General features: G+C 38.0%; 1 protein-coding gene across 2 annotated transcripts in view; it reads left to right on the forward strand.

The window, feature by feature from the left end:
- Positions 1 to 2,125: 2,125 nt before the first annotated feature.
- The window catches only part of MIS18BP1 (MIS18 binding protein 1), a 64,089-nt gene continuing 44,221 nt past the window's right edge, over positions 2,126 to 21,993 (forward strand). The window contains exons 1-6 of one of the 2 annotated variants that reach the window (XM_068545725.1): positions 2,126 to 2,203; positions 7,556 to 8,184; positions 12,108 to 12,218; positions 12,851 to 13,326; positions 19,634 to 19,707; positions 21,380 to 21,510. In XM_068545725.1, the coding sequence (XP_068401826.1) occupies positions 7,647 to 8,184; positions 12,108 to 12,218; positions 12,851 to 13,326; positions 19,634 to 19,707; positions 21,380 to 21,510 (1,330 nt within the window). In that variant the 5' untranslated portion in view covers positions 2,126 to 2,203; positions 7,556 to 7,646. Of the gene's footprint in view, positions 2,204 to 2,226; positions 2,564 to 7,555; positions 8,185 to 12,107; positions 12,219 to 12,850; positions 13,327 to 19,633; positions 19,708 to 21,379; positions 21,511 to 21,993 lie in introns of those variants that run through there. The other variant, XM_068545731.1, reaches the window with a different exon arrangement.

Below are 21,993 nucleotides of genomic sequence, written 5' to 3' on the forward strand. Positions count from 1 at the left end.
CAAAATAATCTCGTTGGCAGGCTTTTCTACTGAAGGGTCCTCCTCTAAAAAGCCTCGATAACCTCACTGTTGACTCCATCCTCATTCTTCCTCTAAGTCCAGAGAGGACGTAGTGGTTGCACAGTTTTGTCTTACATTGGGAACACAGCTGAGAGAGTGAGAGGTGACTAAAATCCTAATTCAGGGCTACATTTTCCAAATGTAGGATTTCTCAACCTTGGCATTATTGACATTTTAGATTTGATAATTCTTTGTAGTGGAAGAGCTGTCCTGTGCATTATAGGATGTTTTGTAGCATTCCTGTCCTCTACTCACTAGCTGCCAGTGGCACCCTTCTCAGTTGTGACATTTATATTTCCAAACATTGTCAAATGTCCCCTGGGGTGCAAAATCATCCCTGGTTGAGAACCACTAGCCTTGACGAAAGAGCATCTTTTTTATAATTCTCCTCAAAATGCTATATGGTCAATTAGTACCCCTGCTGGAACTTACCATGGTCCTAGGAATATTCTTCCAGGCTAAGCAGACCCAGATCTCTTGGCAGCAACTCCCACACAGCATGAGGATTCCAGTCTTCTCCTCCTATGTCTGTCTTCTGGACCCTAAGTGGGTCTGTATGTGTTCCCAGGAGTTGCAGATTTAGGACAGGTTACCCCAGGTGCCTGGCTGTGACGATAAGAAGCTCGTCTGCTTGTCTCCTGGCAGACACAAACTTAGAGGGTCCATCCAGGGCAGCATGTTGATGTTCCATCGGACAGATGAACACTATCCCTTGGCATGTATGTCTTCTCATTGCACTTTTTATCCATAAACTGTTATCCAGTTTTCCTTGGAAAATTATTAGTCACCTTTATGTAAATTCCTGTTGCTGTTCACCCTGGAGCATGCTAGATCCTAGTTATTTCTCACATGAGAAGTGGCTAATTAAAAAAATTAAAGTCTGTAATTCTGAGGGTCTGCCCTTAATATTTCAAAGTTCCTGTTTTGGCTGAATGTGTGAGCCATGGCTATCTCCATCATCAGGAACAGAAACCTTTCATACCTCTATTTCAGATACTTTGAAGTATGAATGCCTGTCTTTTCAAAGTCCCTCTATCTCACAAAGTGTATTTCATAGACGACACTAAACATATATTTTAAGTCTGGTTTTTCCCATAAATTTGGTGCAAATCCATGTCCGGCCATTTTCTCATTATGCTGCACAGACAGAAACTTCATTTGATCTATGATTTGCTTCCCTCCTCCCACCCCCAACTGGTTTCTTTTCCTTACTTGCATTCATTTGATGTTTTAAATTTATATTTTAGATTCTGGATATTCGGTGAGCACAAGACTTAGTGGATACAAGATTTAGAAGAGGGAATCGCAGAAGTCATTTTAAAAAAATTAATCCATCAGTCCAGTCTTAACGGACAAATGCGATACATGACTCCAGGATGTTGAGAATTTTCTTGGATGAAGCAAAAAATAAACTCTCCTGTCCTAAATGCTGACTTGGTGGGGGAGGGGGGCGGAGTCCATGAACAGAAGATGCAGGATTGGAGCTGGAAGGGATTTAAGGCTGAAAACACTAGTTACTCCTCTGGCTCATCCTCCGCCAAGACTGAAACAAGGCACCCTACACAATGCTTCCAGCCAGCAACCGCGTCGTGCCGGGGCGCTGAGGCGAAGGATACACAGTACTTCGCGGTGGTTAGTCAGAGCAGAGCATCACTGGGAGTAGCCTAAGGCAGGGATAAGTCTAAACGCGACTGTCACAAACTGCATCGCAACCCAGAGTAGCATTCGAGATGATCAGGTTTTTAAAAAAAAAAAAAAAAATCACACTTCCTGGGGGAATAGCTCAAACTAAACATCCCATTGCAAGCATAACTTTGCATTCAGTCCATTATCCCCTAAGAACAAAACGTTCCTTCTCGGCCTCAAATATCTGACGGTCTGAGAAAACTAAAAGCTCTCTCAAACGTATTCAGCAAGCTGTTTCCTCACACTAGGAAGGAACCGCTAACCAAAAGCTGCTAGCTTTCACACATAGAGCAGGAGGGTAGCCGGGAAGGGCCAAACTTCTTAAACTGCAGTAGCGCGGGGGCGCGCAGGCGACGTCTGACGTAGGCCTTCCTGCCTCAGAGCATTTCGGGAGGAGCGGCGGAACGTGGGGCTGGCGCACCTCTGAAGAAGAAACGAAGTCCGAGGACGACTGTAGGTGCGTGCCCAGTACCCGCGGCAGCTTGGGGTTGCCCAGTTTTTATGGAAATAGCATTGCTCACGCGGAGCGGGGACTGCCCCCAGTTTTCGAGTCCCAGTGAGACGCACGGTGACGCAGTTCCTGGGCGCGCCAATCCCGGGCTGGCTGGGAGGGCGGGCTCTTCAAATTTGAATTCCCAAGCTGTTCAGGTGTTAGGGAACCTCACCGAGAAAGTGAGCGTCACCTGGGGCTAGGCCGCTGCGAGCTGGGGCCGACTTGGGCCAGAGGCGCGAGTCTTGGGGCGCCCAGGTCCCCCGCTCCAGCACGAAGCCGAGCCCAGACTGCAGCCGTCTCGCCATGCCAGGCCCTTCACCCAAGGTACGGCCACCCCGCCCCTGTTCCCTCGCCTCCTGCCTCCGGTCCTTTCTGGCGCCGCGAGTCTCAGCACTTCAGCATTCCGGGCTCTCGCGGACTTTTGTACATTTCTGGCTTTGGCTGTGGTAATCACAACTACTCATTCATTCGGTGTGTATTTGTTGCGTGTCTACTGTAGTTATCAAGAGAGTAGACTACTTTCCTTCAGATTCGTTTCGATGGTGAGCGCTCCGGGCTTTTCGTCTAAAATCACTTCTAGAAAAAAAATTTTTTTTTTTTTAGAAGATTACCAAGTAGGAGAATTGTGTGCGTCACTGCCCAATTCTTCACCTTGGAACCCAGCATCCACAGAGCTAAAGAAACAATTGATCCATCCAGCTTCTTTTTCTGATAAATTACATATTAGTTGCAAATATTTTCAGATGTAAGTAAAATTATTTAGGTAGTGGGAGGCCCCTTCATCAGAGATAAACACTGCTCTTCAAAGATAAACGCTGTTTACAATTTGGTATACTCACAGGTTTTTTCCCCTATGCTTATGCTCCTGGATGTGTTTGTTTATTTTTGACTTTTTTTTTTTTTTTTTTTTACAGAAATTCAATTGTACGTCCTGTTCTGCTGCTTTTTAAATTTAGTGTATCCTAGCTACTTTCTATGTCAGTATATGCGTGTGTGTGTATATCCTTTTATTGAATACATAGAATTCAGTTGTATGGATGTAGCAGAATTTTGTCCCATATTGATAGACATCTAGGTTGTTTCTAGTTAGCCCGGTACTTCAGTGAACAGTAGAATTTTGTCCTCTCTTGGTAGACATCTAGATTGTTTCTAATTAGCTCAGTACTTCAGTGAACATCCTTGTATAGGGCCTGTTTAAGAATTTGGGCTTTGAAATCAGATAGACGGAGGTCCTGCTCTTAATCATTGTAAGTGGGACCTTGGACTGGTTATTTAACCACTCAATGCCTTAGTTTCCTCATCTTCAAAATGGGAATAATGACAGTATTTAACTCTTAAGAATTGCTGTAAGGTTAAGTAGTATCTGATGTATATGCAGTAGATGTTGACTATTATTACCACATATATTTGCATTCTTATGTAGATGTTTCTATAAGAAAAAGAATTTTAAGTAGAATTTCTTGACCAATGGCATGCACACCTATATTTTGAAATTAATCTTTACCAATCTGATAAGCATAAGAAGTCTCACTGTTTTAATTTGCATCTCTTCATTTATTAGTAAAATGGAGTGTCATTTTGACTCATTTATTGGCCTTTTGTATTCCATTAATTGCCATAAATGTCCTTTGGCCATTTTTTGTGTTGATCATTTCTTTAAATTGATTCATTTGGTTTCTTTGAATGTTATCTATATTGGCCCTCAGTGTTTTCCCCCCAAATGTATAATTTGCCAGTTAATTTACTGTTCCTCTCATTTTTTTCCCAATTCTATCTCCCAGTTTTGGTTAGTGTGCCTTGGGAGTTTTGATCCATTCCATTATAATTATTATTAATATTACCACAACAGTAAATTCCTAGAACTTTTCATGTCTTCTTAGGAAGAAGAGTAAAAGTTACTTTCAGTATCATATCCATGATAACAGTTGTTTAGCCTGCCTTTTACATACTATAAATGCTCATAGCTAGCTTTTTTTTTTAAATGTACTTTTTTTTTTATTAATTAATTTATTTTTGGCTGTGTTGGGTCTTCGTCTCTGTGCGAGGGCTTTCTCTAGTTGCGCAAGCGGGGGCCACTCTTCATCGCGGTGCGCGGGCCTCTCACTATCGTGGCCTCTCGTTGCGGAGCACAGGCTCCAGACGCGCAGGCTCAGTAATTGTGGCTCACGGGCCCAGTTGCTCCGTGGCATGTGGGATCCTCCCGGACCAGGGCTCGAACCCGTGTCCCCCGCATTGGCAGGCAGATTCCCAACCACTGCGCCACCAGGGAAGCCCTAGCTTTTTTATATAATGGTTTTCCCACGCCTGAGTATTTATTTTGAATAAATAGCCATTTTTTTCCTAGTACATCAGCATTTGTCAGTTTTCAGAATAATTAGATTTTCCAATAGTTTTAAGCAGTTAATGAAGGCACAAGCATACCATTTTAGAATTCACCTTCTCTTCTTCAGTCCTGGAGTCTGAGCATCATGATTTATTTTGTTTTGCTTTTCTGTTAACTAGGAAGAGAATGGAGCTTCAGGTGTTTATTGAGTGGCCTCTACCCAGTGGCTTTTTGTTTTTCTTCTGTATCTATTATGCAAAGCCTCTATGGTCAGAGAAGATCCTAGGTGATTTTTTTTTTCTCTATATCCTTCTCTTTTCCACCAACCGCACTGAAACCTGGCAACTATTGGCAACTCTTTTCGCCTCTATTGAGTTGCTCTTTATCACATAAATAAGAAAGAGGTGCTTCTCTTTCTTATTTAAAGAGGAACTTCCTGCATCTTTTGGGGAGGGTGAGTGGAATTTGAGGATTTTCAGAATCTTGACTACACACCTCTCAATCCTACTACATGTTTGAATTGAGAAGGAAGAAGTTGGGCAACATGAAGGAGAGGAGTTGTGTGCTGGTTCTTGGAGACTTTCACTGTGATTGTAATTATCTGCCTTTAGATGAAAACAGTTCTGTGTGTGTACAGTAGTCCCCACCCCCCACCACCATTACCCGCAGTTTCACTTTCCTCGGCCCACAGTTTCAGTTACCTTCAGTCAACTGCAGTCTGAGTATATTAAATGAAAAATTCCAAAAATAAACAATTCATAAGTTTTAAATTGCATGCTTTTCTTAGTATCATGATGAAATCTCACACTGTCCCGCTAGGGATGTTAATCATCCCTGTGTCCAGCATATCCTACTCATTAGTCACTTAGCAGCCCTCTCTGTTATCAGATGGACTATCGAGGTATCATAGTGCTTGTGTTCAAGTAATCCTAATTTTACTTAATAATTGCCCCAAAGCACAAGAGTAGTGGTGCTGGCAATTTGGATATGCCAAAGAGAAGCTGTAACGTTCTTCCTTTAAGTGAAAAGTTGAAAGCTCCTGACTTAATTAGGAAAAAAAATCGTATGCTGAGGTTGTTAAGGTCTGGGTTAAAACCGAATCTTCTATTTGTAAAATTGTGAAGAAGGAAAAAGAAATGCATGCAGGTTTTGCTATTGCACCCCAAACTGCAAAAGTTTACAGCCACAATGCATGATAAATGCTTAGTTAAGTTGGAAAGGCATTAAATTTGTGCGATAAGATATTTTGAGTGAGAGAGATGACATTCACATAACTTTTATTACTTTTTATTATTTTTTATTTATTTTTGCTGTGCCGCGTGGCCTGTGGGATCCTAGCTCCCCAACCAAGATCGACCCCGCGCCCTGCCGCATTGGAAGTGCGGAGTCTTAACCACAGGACGGCCAGGGAAGTCCCTATTACAGTATATTGTTATAATTGTTTTATTTTATTCTTTACTGTGCCTAATTTACAAATTAAACCTTATCATACGTATGTACGTAAAGGAAAAAACATAGTGTATATGTAGGGTTTGGCACTATCCACAGGTTCAGGCATCCACTGGGGGTCTTATAATGTATCCCCCCCTGGGAGAAGTGGGGTGGGGGGAGGACTGTTGTGCTACAGATTGGGCCTGTTCTTAGTTCTGCTAGTTTATTTGCAGTTTATACTTCCTGCTGAGCATTTCATTAGGTTCTAAGGAATTGAGATTGTGTAAACCTGCACATACTTTGTCTTCTTTCCATGCAATTGTCCCAGTTTATTCATTTTTGTTTTGAGAGCTTAAAGAGAATGGCTAGTGAGTATTACAACTCTCAGCACAGCGTTCCTGTCACTAGCACATTGCCAAATGCATAAATATATACATTAATACATATTTGCTGAATTCAGTGGTTTTTGTGTCATTCCCAGGATAACCCTTTTTTGTCAGCTCTTGTTATCAAGGAATATTTCCTTTTTTTCTCTTATAAACTATCGGATAAAATGGTAATTCGTATATGAATTTTTAACTTGCATATTTGTTTCTCACAGAAGTTACTGTAGATAAAGATACTTGATGTCTTTGGTCTGATTGCATTTGTATTTTCTTAAATAGGCTTTTTATGTTTATATGATGTCAAAGACTGGTTGGAATAGTTATAAATTCAGTGATCAGAGATGCTATAAATCTAGATTTTCAAGTTCCAAGCTCCTCAGGTTGAAATATTTTGTTAATTTACCAGGTATTACAGAATGTAACTGTATGGTTCATCACCTAGAATCTTAATTGCTAGGTGTGGGAAATAAAATTTATATGTAAGAAGCAAGCTAAAACAAGTCTAAGACCATGTATGCCCAAATACATGATTTCCTCTAAAAATTCTAAGTAGCAGTAAATGTTTAGAAAATTAGAATGAATATAATTTACTTTTGATTTGAGGGTTTTTTTTTAAACTGAAACCTCACAATTAAAATGTTCTGCAGCATAACAAAATCAGGATTGGAGATTATTTAACTTAAAAATTGAATGGATTTTTAGCCTTCATTAGGATATATCATTGTAGCTGCTGCCTTAAAATTTAAGTGCCTAAAAGGAAAAACCATATTGGTGAAATTTAATCTTTTATAACTTAATGTAGTGCCATATGTAAATGTCAGTTAATGTTTTCTGATGCAAATATTAGATTGGAACTTCCAGGACTTGAGGTTCAAATAAATTTCAAAAACATATTCAAAATTCAGCCCCTAGAGCGATTAAGTAGAAGCCTTGGTGAAAGCTGCTTTTTCGTAGAGAAGTAAATTTAAAAGCCAAACCGTTTATCATTGAAAAATAGTAAAATGAGGCTTTAACAAAAATATAAAATCTTAGTCTGATTTGTGAGCTATAGATTATCCAGTGTTGTTATGAACCGATTAAACCTTTTAATTAGTATAATGTTGTTATGGAAAGCAAATAAACTTAACTTTTTCTGTACCAAAGCATGGTAAAGGTTGATTTCACATTGAACTACAGGTTCTTCTGGCCCCCTGCTGAAGGTCTATCCTGAAAATTGTGTTTAAGTGAATATTCTGTTAGAGGAAATTTGTTGCTACTGTTTATCAAGATGATTGCAACACCTTTGAAACATCCAGGAATTCACTTGTCTTCAGAGACATCTTCTCAGAGGAGAAATATGCCCATGCATGCAGTCTTTTTTGACAACATTCCTTCAGGCACACTTACTCCTGTAAAAGATTTGGCGAAATATCAGAAGTCCTCTTTAAAATGGAATGACCATAAAAAGAGTCAGTTCCTAGAAGTAACAGTTTTTAATAATAAAAATATATTTCAATCTACCATGCTAGCAGAGGCTACCGCCTCTAACAGTTCTCTTGATATCAGTGTTATAAAGCCCAACAAGGATGGATTAAAAAATAAAGCAAGCTATGAATCACCAGGAAAAATATTTCAAAGAATGAAAGAAAAAGTACTACGTAACAAGCAAGAACAAGCATCAAGAAACAGTTTGTTGGAACCACCAAAAAATGAAAGTAATAAAATTTTCACTTCTAACGGAGCTGAGGAAGGAGTATTACAGCATACCTACCTCTGTGAAGAAAAGGAAAACAACAAATTCCAGCCAGAAGACAGTTCACTAAGAGGTTAGTTTTATTATGTGTTGGTTTAAAAAGTGTTTATTGTGTCTGATACTGTTTTAAGCACTCGGGCGGGATACAGCAGTGAACAAAATGAACAAAAATCTCTGCCCTCGTGAAGCTAGCTTACATTCAGTTGCTGGGAGACAGATCACCAAATAAGTATTTTTTAGGGTATAATAGAAGAAAAATGTTCTGGAAAGAAAAAGAGTAAGCATGATGGGGAGAGTTGGAGGAGGTTGTAATTTTCAGTGGGGTGGTCAATGTTTCAATAAGGTGGCATTTGAGCCAAAAATTGAAGGAGGCACTAGATACAGATATCTTGGGGACTGAATGGGGAAGGATGATCCTTCAGCTGGTACAAATGCCCTGAAATAGAAGCATCTGGACTAGCTTTGAGATTATCATGGAGTGAGCGGACAGAGCTGGGAAGGAGTGGATAAATAGAGGGTCAGATAATGCAGGGCCTTATAGGTGGATGTTAGAGTTTGGGCTTTTATTGTGAACAAATTAAGGAGCCGCCACTGGAGAGTTTTGAGCAGAGGAATGACACGACCTGACTTACATTTTTAAATTTGAAATAGTTAATGAAGTAATTCAGTTGAGAGATGGTGTTGGCTTGGTCAGGTGGTAGCAGTGAAGATAATAAGGAGTGGCTGAATTCCAGATATGTTTTGAAGGAAGAGCCAATAGCATGAGCTTAGAGATTGGATGTGGAATATAAGAGGTATAGGGTGATTTGTTTGTTTGGTTTTGTTTTTTTTTGCTCGAGCAACTGGAACGATTTAACTGAGGTGGGGCAGACAGAGGTGGAGTGGGGTTGGGGGCTCAGCAATTATGTTTTTTGTCATGTCAATTTTGATATGTCTGTTAAAAATTGAAGTGTAGTTGTGAATTAGGCTTTTGAAAAAAATTAGTTGGAATTTAAGGAAGTGGTCCAGGTGTGAAAAATACATTTGTGAGTCATTAGCACCTAAATGGTATTTAAAGCTATGAGATTAGATGGGATCATCAGGGAGTAAGTGCACACAGAAAAAACATTCAAGGATGAGTCCTGGGGCACCCTGAAATTTAGAAGTTAGAAGAAAGAGTAGGAAGTACTGAAGGCCACTGAGAAGAAGAGGAAGAAGAAAAACCCAAGAAAACAAAATGCTTTTGAGGAAGTTGTCATTAGCTGTGTCTAATGCTGCTAATCAGTCAAGAAAGATGAAGGCTGAGATTTGACTATTGGATTAGCAACGTGGAAATCATTGATGACTGATGTGGGCAGTTTTGGTGGAGTGATAGTAGAAAAACGTGATTCAAGACGGTTGAAGAGAGAGTGTAAGGAGAGAAATTGATGATGGTGAACATAGACAGGTCTTTTTGAGGGGAGCAGAGAAATACGGGAAATATGGTTTAAGAAGATCTTGTTGTTTTTAATGATTGGTGAAATAACATCATCTTGGTGTGCTGTTGGGAATGATCCACTAGGGAAGGAAAAACTGAGATTTGTAGTATGATATTCTTGAGTAGTTGAGAGGGAATAGAATCTAAAAGTGGATGTTTGGCCTTCGTTAGGAACATAAACAGAACATCAAACAAGAAGGTAGGCAGTGTTATGTGACTTAAGAAATAATCTGAAACAGGAAGTCAAGTCATCAGTTGAGAGCGAGAATAGGTAGCAGGTATTGAAGTTTGAGGAGGTTTGAATAGTGTAGGAGAGCAAAAGAGTAAATGGCCTAGGCCTGATTTCCTGGGCAATGTTAAGGACTTACTTGAGATTTGTGGGCATGAATTTAGATAAGACCAATCAGTATGGTTGTGAGTTTTCCTCTAGCTGCATAGGTGCTGGTGGGGAATAGGAAGGGGGTTGGATTTTATCAGGACTGTAATTTTGCCAAATACAGGCATCCTCGTTTTATTGCAGTTCACTTTATTGCTCTTCACAGATATTGCGGTTTTTATAAATTGAAGGTTTGTGGCAATCCTGTGTTGTCAGATAATGGTTACCATTTTTTAACAGTAAAGTTGCTATAAAAATAAAAATTGCCTAAAAACAATAATTTTTTAAATTAAAGTATGTACATTTTTTCCTAGACATAAGACTGTTGCACTCTTAATAGACTACAATATAATATAAATATAACTTTTATATGCATTGGGAAATAAAATTCACATGACTCACTTTATTGTGATACTCACTTTATTGCAGTGGTCTGGAACTCAACCCACAATATTTCCAAGGTGTGCCTGTAGGATGATGTGAAAAAAGGACAAAGGAGTTGGGGTGTGTGTGCAAGGGGGTGGTCACAATTGGCCATGAAATTTAAGTTGGTTAGACAGAGAAAAGAAGACCTGAAGGAGGTGAAGAAGTGTAGGTCTTGTTGGGATAGTCAGTGAATTTGAGAGAATGATCTGGAAAGATATAAGGTGATCAGAAATTGGGACACTTGAAATTGAGATTTTAATGAGTTGCAATAATTGATAAAGATACTTTACATGCATTATTTCTTTTGATTCTTTCAGCAAACACTATGGTTATATGCTCATTTAATAGTCTAGGAGATGGAGCTTTTAAATATGTCACATCTACTCTGTGTCTCACAGGTAGTAAGTGATGGGCTGAGAATTAAATACAGGTATCTATCAGAAAGCCCGTGCTCTTAACTACTACACAATAGATTGTGGGTATATTGTTGCATTTCAAAGACAGTGATATATTTTGACACAAAAAGCAGAGTTTTCTAAGGAAGTTTAAGATAGAGGTGGGGGAGTATACAAAATAATCTCATACAGTCTAGGAGAAAAGGGAGAAGCAAATGAAATAATGTATATTAAAGCATGTTTTATATGTAAAGTGGAATTAGAGAGAAGAAGTAACTGACTACTTTGAGAATCTGATGAATCTTTCCCCAGAAAATGCACATATATACAAACACAGATTTCGTATATAGTTTCAGAGATCTTTTGGAGAGTCTCTGCATGGATCCTTGGACTCTCAAATAAATGGCTCAAATTCTGTATAGCATGTTATATTTGATTGAATTACCTACTCATCTTTACTACATTGCCTTGTCATTTCTAGTAGAATGAATTAAAGAAATAGAAACTTACCCTTCTTTTATGACACATCATTATAATAGAATCTTTATATTAAGGTTTCTAAGGCCAAAGCGGCATACTTATTAAAGTACAATCACTACCAATTTTTTCAAGTATAATATTTAAAATTAAACATATAAAATAATTCAGTTTTTCCTTCTCTGGTACAAATTAAATTGATTACCTTCCCCTTTTTGTGTGAAAGAAATTCATTTCTGTATTCAAGAAACAAAACTAACCATCTAGGATGTAAAGCAGAATAAAATGTTGAGTAATACTATTAGTTCCTATTTGTCTAGTTGATAAGCCTACCAGATTTGTGCCTTTGAAGACCTGCTAAAGAGATGTCAAAGAAGTATAAATTATAGTTTAGTCTGCTACTGAATCTCAACATTTTGATTTTTAAAGTATAAGTTACAACTTTTCAACTGTTCTTCCACATTTTAGAAATTTCCAGCAACCAGAAGCAAAATCAGAATTTTCAAGGCTGGATGGCACTTCATATATAACCTTAACACTGATTTGTGGTAGAAACAGAATGTTATTCCAGATGTCTAGGCTTCTAAGTTCAGTAGTATACTTTTGTCTAGAGTTGGCAAGTAATGTGGAGAAGTTTTAAAAAAATTCTTTCTCAGCATAATGTAGGTATAGAGAATCTGTTGAAGGCATGAGACAATAATAAAGGGAAAAAACTTAATGTAACTGTCATATATTCCATAAGTATACACTATTGGTCGGATCATTACTGAACCTAAGTCTATTCCAGGATTTTTTTTAAAGGCATTTTTTTCTTCTCAGTGACTAATACAACTCAACTTCTTTCTTTAAAAAACAAAAAAACGCAGCCTCAGTCCAAGAAGTTCCTTCAGAATCATCAAATAATACTTTCCTGTCAGTCAAGCAAAAGATTCAATATCAGCAGGAAAAGAAGGCACCTCTATGCAATTTAACTTATGGTAAAGCACTTTTTGTTTTGTTTTGTTTGTTTTTAGTTTGTTATTTCAATGTATGGCTAAATGTTCTAGATAATTATTTCCCCTGTGTAGGCAACAGGCATTGACTATGGATAAAAGATTGAGTTGTAAAAGCCAGCAGTACTCAGACTGGGCAGGAGGGTGGAACATTTCTAACCTGAAGACTTTTTAATATAAACAGTTTTACCAAACAAATGAACAAACATAACAAAACAGAAACAGACCTATAGATACACAGAACAAACTGGTAGTTGCCTGGGGAGGGGGAAATGAGTGAAATAGATGAGGGAGATCAGTAATACAGACTTCCAGTTATACAATAAATAAGTCGTGGGGATTTCATGGTACAGCATAGGGAATGTGGCCAATCATATTAATAACTTTGCATGGTGACAGATGGTAACTAGTTATTGTGGTGATCCTATGTAGTACGTTATTTGTAATGTGTAAAAATACTGAATCCTTATGTTATATACCCTGAAACTAATATTTAAGTCAATTATACTTCAGTTTTAAAAAGGAAAAAATATTAAAAGTTTTCAATTGTTCTGTTGCTCTCTTTTAATTTCATATTATCCTTCTATAAATTTTGTTTGGTTTTGTATTTTTTGCAGAGCTTCCAATTCTGAACCAAGAACATGAAAATGATTCAGCTGCAGGAGTCTCAAACAAGGCATTAACTAGAGCTCAGTTGGCTAGACAAGTTCTTCACTCAAAGGAGAATATAGTTGCAACCACTAAGTCCAAAAAGGACACGTTTGTTTTAGAAGGCACTGATTCTACCTGTGAAAAATCCCAAAATACCACCACTGAGACTCTCTGTGTTCCTTTTAAAAATGGCAGTCAATTAATGGTTTCTGATGATAGTAAGATTACAACAGAAGGCACTTCAGAACAGGAAATTAAGGAAGGAAATGAGAAAACAATGCCCAGAGAGACTGATCTTCCAGGGTCCATGAATGATACATGTAAAATTGTGCTTGCAACTCCAAGATTTCATATAGCAATACCTCAGAGATCAAAAAGCAATGCCTGGAAGCTTTCTCCAAGTACATGCCAAACTATTACAAATGGAGTTAAAAAAAATAAGGTAGGAAAACTTTTAAGGCAGATGTATATTTGTTTTTACCCCCATTCTTCAAGAGCATGAGCTCTTTTGCTTTCTCATTAACAGTATCTTCATTTTGGGGTTTTGTTATTATTTAGTGTAGAGGCAGTGTGGCCTAGTGAAAAGAGCAGAGGATCAAAAGTAAGACCTAGGCATTAACTCTTACTTTGCTCTATTACTAGTACAGTCTTCAACTCCCTTTGGGGATGAACAGTGAGGTATTCTTCTTAAATTTTTTTTTTCCTGATTCTTGGGCTTCTATTAACAGAGCAATTAAAAGAAGAGTTACAGCATCTGAAGATTTGAGAAGTTTTTCTGTTGTAATACAGAGGGATCAATGAAAGACTTTAGACCATCAAACTATGTTACATTAGGATAAGTTCTCCGAAGGAAGTGTAATAGAAATACAAGTTCAAGGAGAAAGATACAATGTAAACTTTCCAATTGGTAAAGGTTTGAGCCTTTATTTTTAAAAGGATGATTGTAGGTATCAGACTGAGATGATATTTGAATTCTGTCTAAATTTTTAAAATTTATTTTTTTATTTTATTTATTTATTTTCAGCTACGTTGGGTCTTCATTGCTGTGCGAGGGCTTTCTTTAGTTGCGGTGAGCGGGGGCTACTCTTCTTTGCGGTGCACATGCTTCTCATTGTGGTGGCTTCTCTTGTTGCAGAGCATGGGCTGTAGGCATGCAGGCTTCAGTAGTTGTGGCGCGCAGGCTTCAGTAGTTGTGGCACACAGGCTCAGTAGTTGTGGCTCATGGGCTGTAGAACACAGGCTCAGTAGTTGTGGCGCACAGGCTTAGTTGCTCCGCAGCATGTGGGATCTTCCCAGACCAGGGCTCTAACCTGTGTCCCCTGCATTGGCAGGCGGATTCTTAACCATTGTGCCACCAGGGAAGTCCCTGTCTAAATTTTAAAGAGCTATATAACAGTTACAGTTTTGTATCTCAGTGTATTTATTGGAAATTGCATTAGACTTACAAGGAAAAGTTTTAGATGTTGTCTTAAAAATATGAGGTGGGTTAAGTAAAAGATTTAAAGACATCTCTTCTAAGAGACCCTACAGTATTAATTCCATCATCTCTATAGTACTGTTTACCTCAGCTACTACACAAAGTCCAAGCCTCCCAGGTCTCTTATCTCTACACAGTTCCATACATGCCTTAGTCTGACCCAGTCTCTCACTCATCTCTTAACTCTCCCAACATTACATTGCTCTCTTGAACTCGAGTTACAGCATTAGCAAAATGTTATATTCTCAATCTTCTATGAACATTTCTTAACTTTGCTCTAACTAAAATTATGGCTGTTTCTCTTAAATGGTGGCTCTTTTTTCTCCCGTATCCCATATTCTTTTGGACCTAGAGATGATATAATGTGCGTTCCTCTTGTTCCTCATTCTCTCTAAAACCACTCCTTCCCCCTCCCTAACTTTTGAAGCATGTGCCATAAGGCTTTACCACTCCCTCTGTCCTTTTGTAGTCATCTATAGTGCAACCTCCTAGTCATGAGCTTGCATCCTGTTGAAGTGTTGGACACCTGTTACTTTTTCCTCTGCTACTCTTTCTGTCATCAACTCTTGTGACATCAATATCCATGTAGATAATCTATCCAACCTCCTTGAATTCTTGATTTTCAGAGATCTTCTCCCTACCAATACACTCAACTCTAGTCATACCCATCCCTTGTCTTTGCCAGTCCATGCACCATCTTCTCACTTTGAAGCATCCCACTCTCACTATTAAATCCTGTGTGCTCAGATCATTCTACCTCTAGTACTTCTCCCCCATCCCCACCATCAATACTCCACCCCACTAAGACAACCTTCAGTTCATCAAATCTTTTCTGTCCTCATTTCTCTTACCTTACATAGAGTCCATGGTCCATCATTATAATCATTCCCTTGACTAAACTCTCAGTTCTGTTTATTGCTTTTCCTTCTGTCTTCCTCTGGCAAAATTGTAAGCCTGGTTAAATTTTACTCTTTTTTTTTTTTTTTTTTGCTACATACCTGTACCTGAGAAGTAGAAGATGACTGGAACAAAATGCACAACGATGTTGACTAGTCTCATTTTAAATTTGACAACAAACCTTAAATGGGCTCTCAGTATTGCCCATCAGTCCTGCTAGATTTCACTTGTCAGTCCACCCCACACTCTGACTTTCCTAGAGGAGTATGCCACTCTTATTATCTCTTAAAACCTCCAAACCTTCTCTTTCCTCCTCATTCTCAGTTCATTGAGAACCTCATATTCCCATCACCAAATCTATCAGTCTGTTTGCTGCTGTATCCACACATTCTGTGTTTCCTTCTGTTAAAATGGATGAACAGTTTGTGTTCCTTTTCAAGGCCAGTTCATTTCCTCCTACCACCTAAAGGACTTCGTCCTTCTAATTATCCCCTCAATTTTTTCCTCTCTTCTGCATCATTCCCATTAGTATATAAACAACCTGAAACATGACCTGCGTTTTTTAAAAAATATGAAGGAAAAGTCTACCTTCCTTTTACTCCATATCCCACTCCAGCTACCACCCCTTTTTTTGTTTGTTACAGCAAAACACCTTGAATGAGGTATATGTATTCACAGTGATCATTTCTTCTTACCTCTATCCCTATTGAACAAGTTCCACTTTGGACATTCATAGTCACTACTCCATGAAAATTGCTTTTTTTCAGGTTCACCAATGATTTCCATATCATTAAATCCAATGATTATTCTTATTCCTTATTCTGTCACTCATGGGGGAGGTTAACACAGTGAATCAGGACATCCTTCTCAAAATGGTGTATTGCTTTTTTGCTTAGGTTCTAGAAACTCTCTCCTAGTTTTCTGCTACCTCACTGGGCATTCTCACTCCCCTTTGCTGCTTTCTCCTGTAACAACCTGTAAATATTGGATTCCCTAGAATCAGTCCTAGGAACTGATTCTCTCTACACATACTCTTTAGACTATTATTATGCAGTGCCATAGCTTTAAATTCCATTTCTCTGCTGATACCTCCCAAATATATATCTCCAGCCCAGAACATTCTTGTAAACCCTACTCACATATGCAATTATCTGTACAGCTTCTCTATTGATACCTAGTAGGCATCTCAAATTTAACATTGTGTCCCATATTGGTACATAGTAATACCATTTCACCAAATACTTAGGTAAAAATTTTAGGTTCATTTTGAGCTTTTTTTTCTCTCTCTCTCTTTCTCTGTCTCTCTGTCTCTGTCTGTCTCTCATACTGCACATCTAAACCATGAAGAAATCCCATTGTCTCTACTGTCCGGAATATGACCACTCCTTATTGCTCAACCACTACCTCCTAGTCCAAGGCACAGTAATCTCTTGGATTACTACAGTAGCCTTATAGTCTCCCTGTTTCCACTATTGCCTCTCTCCCCTTCAGTCTGTTTTCTAAATAGAGGCCAGAATCTTTATATATAGGCCAATTTCTACCCAGCAGCCCCTTAATAGAATATTAAATCATGTCACTCCTCTGCTCAAAATCCTCTAGTAACTTCTCACCTCAAGAGAAATCACTGGGACTTCCCTGGTGGTCCAGTGGTTAAGACTCCACAGCACTTTCATTGGCTGTGAGTTGGGGATAGGGGGGCACACGGGTTCGATCCCTGGTTGGGGAACTAAGATCCCACATGCCGCGTGGCGGCCAAAAAAAGAGAGAGAGAGAAAACACTAAACCTTTACCATAGCTTATAGGACTCTACATAGTTCAATCCTGGAGATATCCAGCCTCATCTCATCTCTCTTGCTTACTCTTTTCAAGCTACTGTGCCCTCCTTGCTACCTACTTAGGGCCTTTGTACTTGTTCCCTCTGCCTGGAAGAATTACTCCCAGATATCCATATGGCTCATCCCTTACTTCATTCAGTTCTCTGTTCCAAGACCTTCCCTGACTATCCTGTCTTAAAAAAAAAATCCTCCATTTATACTTATTTTTAATATTATCACTGCCTGACATTTTATTATTTATTTGAATATCACCACCACCACCAATCTGCTTGCTTCCAACCCCATCACCAACCCTCACCACCACCACACATACAACACGAATGTTGGCTCTAAAGAGGGTGGCCATTTTATTCTGTTTCTGGATGAATCCCATGCCTCAACCAATGCCTGGAGCATAGTAGAGCTCAACAAATGTTTGATGAATGAATATTTGATTATTTTCTTAAATAATTAATTTATTTTTGGCTGCATTGCGTCTTTGTTGCTGTGCGCGGGAGTTCTCTAGTTGCAGCGAGCGGGGGTTATTCTTCATTGCAGTGCACGGGCTTCTCATTGCGGTGGCTTCTCTTGTTGCGGAGCACAGGCTCTAGGCATGTGGGCTACAGTAGTTGTGGCTCTTGGGCTCTAGAGCGCAGACTCAGTAGTCATGGTGTCCGGGCTTAATTGCTCCACGGCATGTGGGATCTTCCTGGACAAGGGATCAAACCCATGTCCCCTGCATTGGCAGGCAGATTCTTAACTGCTGCGACACCAGGGAAGTTCCGATTTTTTCTTTTTTTTTTTTTTTTAACAACATAGTTTGTTTTGTTTTTTGTTTTATTTTGGCTGCACAGGGTCTTAGTTGCAGCATGTGGGATCTTTAGTTGCTGCGTGAGGACTTCTTAGTTGCGGCATGCAGACTCTTAGTTGCAGCATGCATGCGGGATCTATTTCCCCAACCAGGGATAGAACCCGGGCCCCCTGCACTGGGAGCACAGAGTCTTACTCACTGGACCACCAGGGAAGTCCCTTGGTATTTTATGTAAGCAGTATGATACAGGATCGTGGAGCCAAAATTCCTAGATTTGTAACCCATCTGTGCTACTAACTAGCTCTGTGTGATACGGGCAAGTTATTGAACTAGACTTTACAGAGTTTCTTTATCTATGAAATTAAGATAATTGTACTTGCCTCCTAGTGTTATGAGAATAACATGAGTCAATGTGTCTTAGATGCTTGGAACACTGCCTACTGTTAGCTTTTATTGTTAATACCATCTCCATCTGATAGATTCTTTGATATATCTTATAGTTCCAAATGCAGAAGTAGGAAAAAAAAAAAAAAAAAGAAATTTTATTGCCTCTTTCCCAGGTCCTACCTGTAATTTTTTAAATGAATACCCTTCCATTTTAGTTTCCTGACTCAGCATAAAACTACCACAGAATAATTTGTCTTTATATGTAAGTTTATAATTTTATATATAAAATAAATGGTGACTAAAAGTATGACTTTTATGGTTGTATTTCTCATCAGAAATAGTTCATTATTAGATTGTTACACAATAAAAGCAATAATTTCATAACACAGTTGTTCACAGAAATCTGCCTTTATAGTAATGTAGGATTTTACTTGTCCTAAAATAAAGAATTCTCTGAGCTGTTCAGATGTTTGCTTTGGAATAGAATACTAAATATAGATTACTAGCAGTCACCTTTATATGAAATTGAATGCAACTCCAAATCAACTTTGCAAAAAAAAAAAAGCTCTAATTATATAAGGGTAAGAGTGATGGTGAAATGTATATTACACAACTGTTTTTTTCTCCAAGTTATTGGGTCTTTTGTGAGTTTTGGTATTTTAATGGATACCTTAGGATTTTAGGTGGTTTTTTTTTCCCTAGTGGTTAAGGGTATTTGACATAAGAATATTTAAAGTATAATTGATTCTGGATTGTAGAGCAAACTCTGCATTACAACCTCAGTTCAGTCTCTCTCCATTCATCTTTTTTTTTTTTTAATTAATTTATTTATATTTTGTTTTTGGCTACATTGGGTCTTTGTTGCTGTGCACGGGCTTTCTCTACTTGTAGAGAGCAGGGGCTACTTTTTGCTGCAGTGCGCAGGCTTCTCATTGCAGTGGCTGACTTCTTGTTGCGGAGCGCAGGCTCTAGGTGTGCGGCCTTCAGTAGTTGTGACACGCAGGCTCAGTAGTTGTGGCTCGCGGGCTCTAGAGCACAGGCTCAGTAGTTGTGGCTTAGTTGCTCCGTGGCATGTGGGATCTTCCCGGACCAAGGCTTGAACCCATGTCCCCACACTGGCAGGTGGATACTTAACCACTGTGCCACCAGGGAAGTCCTCCATTCATCTTTTGTTCAATTATATATAAGAGTTTTTACCCTATTGCTATTTAAAATAGAATGTGATTCTTACGTAGTTGAACACTAAGGACTCATTTGGATTACTAGTATAAGTTTTTTCTTTTAATTTAATGTAAATTGATTTTGTAATGCATATGCTACAAGTAATACAAAAAATAATATACTTCATTTTATGCTTAATTAGGTAGTCCAGCTACAGGAATGGATGATTAAAGTCATCAATGATAACACTGCTATATGTGTAGAAGGAAAATTGATGTAAGTGTAACTTTTCAGTATTCTTTTAATAAAATGTGTGATAAGATATACTTGTGTGTAAGAGCTTAAAAGGAGATGCACGACAAATTGCATCTTGGTACAAAATAAAGACTTTCTAATGAGGTTACAGACTGATGGCAGTAAAGTAAAATGAGTATGACCATTGTGATTGTAACCAGCTTTCTTGCTTTTGTCTGTTAACTCAAATTATTTTTAAAATAGTGACAGCTCAAATTTGTATACACAGTGCTTTATTTTTTTCAGAGGTTCTAATAAGTGAACTGGTATTATCTGCTTAATTATATATGATTAGTTAATATTTACTACATGCATTTCAGTCCAGATTCTCACATCTAAATTGGGACAACCAGATATAAATTACTGATCCAGAAAAGAAATCAAAATATATAACACTTTGCCATACAGCTACATATTAAGTAATCATTGGCACTTTCTGGTTCTCCCTAAAGCGAAAGCATCATCTGGTAAGTGGGCTTTGCCTAGTTCTGCTACTCTATTAGCACAATTTCCTATTCTTCAAAACCAATTTTCTTAGTAGTTAAAAAAAAAATTGTAATAAAAGGTTGTAATAAAACAATACAGTGTATCACTGTTCAAGGTACTTACCTGCAAGTTTATAAGTTAAGTGTATAGAATCTGTCTTGCTCACTTTATTTCTGCCTGCCTTGCACCCATTTCCTTAATATCCAGAGGCAGCATTGATTGCCTTTGTTGGAATCCCATTACTGCTGTTTACTGGCTATATGAGTTGGGCAAATTACTTATCCTCTTTCAGTCTCATTTTCTTCATTTGCATGATGACAATAATAGTATGACCTACCTTTTGGGTTATTTTGAGGATTAAATGAGTTAATATTTATAAGACTTTGAGAACAGTACTTTTAGAGTACTATTTAAATATTTGTTGAATAAAATAAATAAAGATAGAAAGAACAGAAGACGAGAATATTGTGTTAAAGTATAATGTATGAATTTAATTCCATTTGACCAAACTAAAGAACTTAACTTTCTTATTTATTACATTTATATTTAGAATGTTTCTTATTAGTTATCTAATGAATCAAAGAATGTTCAACATTTATCTAATACATCTTCATACTTCGTTTTTTCTATTTTATATTTATTCTTAGTTTCACGTAAGGAAGTATGAAGAGTAGATTTGTGGTTCAGCGATTTGATACTGCAGTTTGAACCTCTTTTTGGTACTTTCTAAAGAGGAAGGTAAAGACATTTGGCTATATAGTGAGGGGAAAAAACACAAGATTAGAATAATCCAAACCATATAACTGTGTGAAAGCTAACACAGTATAGCCCCTGAGGAGAGGGACAGGGAAATCATCCTTTGGAAGCTGAGCATCAGTTGTTAGCACCAGATAGAGAAGGCTCTGTTTTCTTGCTAATGATATATTTTATACTAGGGGTATGTTGGCCACAATACAGTTTCTTGGTACTCTGAGGATCACATTAGCCAAGAGGTTGAGTTCTGTTGCAATGTTTGGCCCTCAAATGTTTTGTAATTAGATTAATAGTATTGTAGCTGGAGGGCAAATTTATTACTTTCTGTTATAAATTTACATGCTTATATAGGTACATTGTGACTCTTGGTAAAATGTGAATGTTTTGGTTTTAACTAAGCTATTTTTTCTCCTAGAGACATCACTAACATATATTGGCACAGTAATGCAATTATAGAACGGATTAAGCACAACAAACTTAGGACTTTATCAGGCAACATTTATATATTAAAAGGAATGATAGACCGGACTTCCATGAAAGAAGCAGGTAAAAACTGTCATTACTAATTGATGAATTAGTTTACTAAGTGAAACAATTAACCATATATCTAACAGTGATATACATTTTTTTGCTTTTTACTAGGTGTTTTAAAATTATATATCAAAACTAAAAATTAAAAATAAAATTGCCAACATTATGTAAAACTGTTACGTATGTTGATCCTTTCCTCTGGTTTAATCACTCTTATTGACAGTTTAAGTCCAGTGATTTAAAAAACATTCAAGTGAAATGTTCCTTGTTTGTGAGGAATTGTAAGAATAAATTATAAGAATATAATTTAGCTCCCCAATTCCTCTCTTTGTTGAACCTGCTCGGCACAACCCCAGTCCTGATACAATCTAATTTTCTGCCTATGCCTTGTACACAGCTAAAGTGACTGAAGAAAAACACATCTGAGTAGTCCACCTTAAATTTATGATTACCAGCAACAAGTTGTGGTCACCTAGTGCCCCTTGGTATCCTACCACA

This window comes from Eschrichtius robustus, chromosome 1 (assembly GCF_028021215.1).
Source record: "Eschrichtius robustus isolate mEscRob2 chromosome 1, mEscRob2.pri, whole genome shotgun sequence".
NCBI classification, from domain to species: domain Eukaryota; kingdom Metazoa; phylum Chordata; class Mammalia; order Artiodactyla; family Eschrichtiidae; genus Eschrichtius; species Eschrichtius robustus.